Consider the following 4,436-nt stretch of genomic DNA (forward strand, 5'->3'; position numbering starts at 1 on the left):
ACTGGATAAAAGCGATACAAGCCTCAAGAAGTCACTGGATAAAAGCGATACAAGCCTCAAGAAGTCACTGGATAAAAGTGATTCAAGCCTCAAGAAGTCACTGGATAAAAGTGATTCAAGCCTCAAGAAGTCACTGGATAAAGGCGATACAAGCCTCAAGAAGTCACTGGATAAAAGTGATTCAAGCCTCAAGAAGTCACTGGATAAAGGTGATACAAGCCTCAAGAAGTCACTGGATAAAAGTGATGCAAGCCTCAAGAAGTCACTGGATAAAAGTGATGCAAGCCTCAAGAAGTCACTGGATAAAAGCGATACAAGNCAAGCCTCAAGAAGTCACTGGATAAAAGCGATACAAGCCTCAAGAAGTCACTGGATAAAAGCGATGCAAGCCTCAAGAAGTCACTGGATAAAAGTGATTCAAGCCTCAAGAAGTCACTGGATAAAAGTGATTCAAGCCTCAAGAAGTCACTGGATAAAAGTGATACTTCTATCTCAGAACATCAGAAGTTGGCTGTGAGGAAGCCGTCCAGTACTCTACACTCTGTTGCATCTCCAATCAGTGCCTTAGGTCAGTACCGTATGCCTAACCTAAGGACTTAGGTTCCTGAGCACTTCAGTCTGCGCAGAAATGAGCAGCATGGGTCATTAACTGAATACTTAAGCATTTCCCCTGAATAGTTAACAGTTTAATTTTCAGCCTGTGTAACCACTACTTTTGATATACAGAATAACAGTACATGTTATTCTGTGATTTTGATGATAATTCCTGGGAAAGGTGGAGACAGATGGATCTTTAGAGCTTGCTGGCCAGACAGCTTAGCCTAAACAAAGATCTCTATGCCCAGTTAAAGGCCCTGTTTCAAAAATCGTGGCCTACAGCACTTGAGAAACAAGCCCCAAGGTTGACCTTTTGACCTCCACATTCACAGGCACACATGTCCACATACAACACACACACACACACACACACACACACACACACACACAGATGGAGAGAGAGAGAGAGAGAGAGAGAGAGAGAGAGAGAGAGAGGTGAAAGAAGAAAAGTAGGTGCATTTTTCTTTAGTAAGCTTTTTTTTGTAATTTATTAGAATATGTAAGAAATTGGTGAAATTTTTGTTTAGAGTCCTGCAATTCAAATATGTGAAGATAGCCCTGGTATGTCAGGTATTGTTTTTTATGGATGGAAAATATATATAAAAAAGAATGATTACTACTATACTTCTTAGGTATCTTATGCTGTAAAGCCCTCATCAAAGATAATTAATTATTTCTTATTTTTGCTCTGCTTCCATCAGGGAAGTACCTTATGCACTTGTTATAGTCTGTTGAAGTTATTTTGCCATGGCTTTTCTCTTAAAAAAAAAACCAAAACCTTTATGGGACCTAGCATGACCATACTCCAGAAGACCCAACAAGCAGCTGAAAGAGTCAGATGCAGATATTTACACCCAACCAATGGACAGAAACAGCTGACCCCTGGTGTTGAATTAGGGAAGGCTGAAAGAAGCTGAGGAGAAGGGAAACCCTGTAGGAGGTCCAGCAGTCTCAATTAATCTGAATCCTCGAGATCTCTCAGACACTGGACAACCAGCCAGGCAGCACACACTAGCTGATATGAGACCCCCCAACACACATACAATAGAGAACTGCTGGGTCTGTGTTCATTCCGAGATGATGCACCTAACCCTCAAGAGACTGGAGGCCCCAGGGAGTTTAGAGGTCAGGAGGGGTTGGGGGTGGGGACATCCACGTGGAGACAGGGGTGTGGGGAGGAAGTATGGGATGTGGAACAGTCGGAGGGTGGACAGGGTGGGGGAATAAAATATGGAGTGTAAATAAATTAATTAACTTTAAAAATCCTTTAAAAACAAACTTAGCATTTAATGCAGTAGTTAAAAATAAGGATCACTGAAAAATAAATGATTCATACACTAACAAGTAACTCAATAACTTAGTTGAAAAAAGAATTATATCCATTAAAGAAAACTACGGATATTTATTGTGATCCCTCTACTACTTTGCTGCAATTTCTGTGTGTTCAGTAGGAATCAAAGTCCCAGGGTTACAGAGGAACAGAGTAGCAAGCATTTGGTCAGTGGAGAGAAGAGGCCTTCACAAGCCAATGTCTGCCTACCTGGTTTTATTAAATCAAATGATGTCACCTACCACTTTCATATGATGTTCTGTATGTAAGGAGGAATGGAGCCATTCATTTGGTATAAATATCTTCCTTAAAAATATTGATAATGGGCTGGAGAGTTGGCTTAGCGGTTAAGAGCACTGACTGCTCTTCCAGAGGTCCTGAGTTCAGTTCCTAGCAACCACATGGTGGCTCACAACCATCTGTAACAGGATCAGATATCTTCTTCTGGTGTGTCTGAAGATGGCTACAGTGTACTCACATACATTAAATAAATAAATAAATAAATATTTAAAAAAATATTGATAGTAATGGGAACTCTATGACATGTGACTGCTTCCATGATTAAATGAGAAAAACTAACCCTTTATTTAAAACTGACATTATATTCACAACAGCTATAAATATAGTATAACTATTCCCAAATATCCTTCACCTGTTTTCTCTATGTTTTAATATCTTACATATCCATGGTACAATGATCTAAATAATGAAATTAATATTGATATAACAATTCTTACTGGCTTTTGACCTTATTCAAATATTATTAATTGTCTCAGGGACATCTTTTTTCTGGTCATAGACTGACCCAGGATTATACATTGCATTTAGTGGCCAGGTCATCTTCATCTTTCATTCTAGAATGCCTTCTCAGTCTTTCATGATCTTGACACTAGAAGATTAGTGACCATACAAAAATTTATATTTTCTTTGTATTTCTTTATGCATAAATTCAGGTTATATATTTCTTACCTGAATGTCATGGAAGTGATATTGTCCATGTGTATATGCCCATAGGATTTTGTTATGTGAAAACACACACTCAAAGCATAGCAGGGCCAATTTATGGGAGGGGAAAGAACTCTTAACAATGTGAGTTGAGTTCTGGAATTTAAACAAAATACATTGATGCTTTGATGTCTTCGACACTTAAACTATGTTTGAATCAGAGGTGAGCAGCCTGGGCCACTCCAACAGGTTGCTTTCTCTGCACAGGAATTTGTGGAATTTTAAGTTTTATGTATGATCTAAAAGGAAAAAAAAAGAGTGTAAGATAACAGAATAAAGCAAACCCTCCTGCAAGGCGGTGAGTAGATACGACTGTTACCAGATTATTCAAGATTTTAAGTACTAGTTGTGCGTGGTGGTTCATACCTGTAACCCCATCACTTAGGAGGTTTCGGTAGGTGTCTGAGTTCAAGGACAGCCTGGCTACGGGTGCTAGTCAGTCTAAGATACATATGAGATTTTATCTCAAAATGTATAAAATAAAAACAACAAAACAGATTTGGCAATCATTATTGCTTTAGATACAAATAACCACTCTACATTCTTTGTATTTAGAAAATGCCTATGAAGTTATCCTTAAACTCCGAGAAGATTACATCTCTCCAGAAGAGCTTCAGTCCATTTTACCCTCCGTAGGGCTTACTTTATCCAAAGAAGACTTCCAGAAGATTGTGCCAGAGCTCACTCAAACTGGTGAGAACTTGCTAACTTGAAACTTTTGAGAAAGTTAAATACTTTCGGGGGAGTAAGAATCTGGGGGTGGGGGTGGGGGTGGGAGGAATTTCTCTTACTGAGAAGTGGAACAGAATGGACCATTCTAAAGATTAAGAAAGAACAAACAATGGGCTGAGAAGAAGGCTCACCAGATAGAGCTCTCGAGGATCAAATGAGAGGACCAAGAGTTCAGATCCTTCTAGCCCCCTAAAAGCTGGGCAGGCACAGTAGAGTGTGATCACACGCCCACACTTGTGCACACACACATGTATGTGACCACCCATGTTTATCACCACACCATCTACACACTACATACACTCAGGACAAAAAGGAAGCATAAAAGCAGAGAACAGTAAGAAGATAACCCTTGTGAAGTCTGAGTTACTGGATTGCTTTGGAAACTGGGCCTTGTTTCTGGTAAAACCTTACTGTTGTCCTCCCTGTGTCATCTAGAGTGGGTGGAGGTGGCAAGCCCCTGCTGCAGAGGTCAGGGAGTAAAACAAGGGTTATAAAAATCTCTAATCAAGTAGCTTGGGCTTAAGGGGAAGTAACTGAAGGTTCTGTGCATAGGAGGGATTTGCAGGTAGTGAATAAGGCAGCAGTTAGACCTGTACGTTCTTTCTTCTATTGCATGAGAGAGTTGTCTTTATCAGTCGTCACTAAGAATTATCCACTGTGGAAGCTCATCTGGGGGGGGAGAGCGAGAGAGCGAGAGAGCGAGAGAGCGAGAGAGCGAGAGAGCGAGAGAGAGAGAGAGAGAGAGAGAGAGAGAGAGAGAGAGAGAGAGAGA

General features: G+C 40.3%; 1 protein-coding gene across 1 annotated transcript in view; it reads left to right on the plus strand.

Annotated features, from left to right (window-relative positions):
- Nucleotides 1-4,436, plus strand: part of Efcab13 (EF-hand calcium binding domain 13) — a 136,909-nt gene that overhangs the window by 21,676 nt on the left and 110,797 nt on the right. Inside the window, exons 7-8 of the mRNA XM_029546146.1 lie at nucleotides 13-506; nucleotides 3,488-3,625. Of these exons, the coding sequence (XP_029402006.1) occupies nucleotides 13-506; nucleotides 3,488-3,625 (632 nt within the window). The remainder of the gene's footprint in view (nucleotides 1-12; nucleotides 507-3,487; nucleotides 3,626-4,436) is intronic.

The sequence above is a fragment of the Mus pahari genome, chromosome 14 (genome assembly GCF_900095145.1).
Source record: "Mus pahari chromosome 14, PAHARI_EIJ_v1.1, whole genome shotgun sequence".
Classification (NCBI taxonomy): domain Eukaryota; kingdom Metazoa; phylum Chordata; class Mammalia; order Rodentia; family Muridae; genus Mus; species Mus pahari.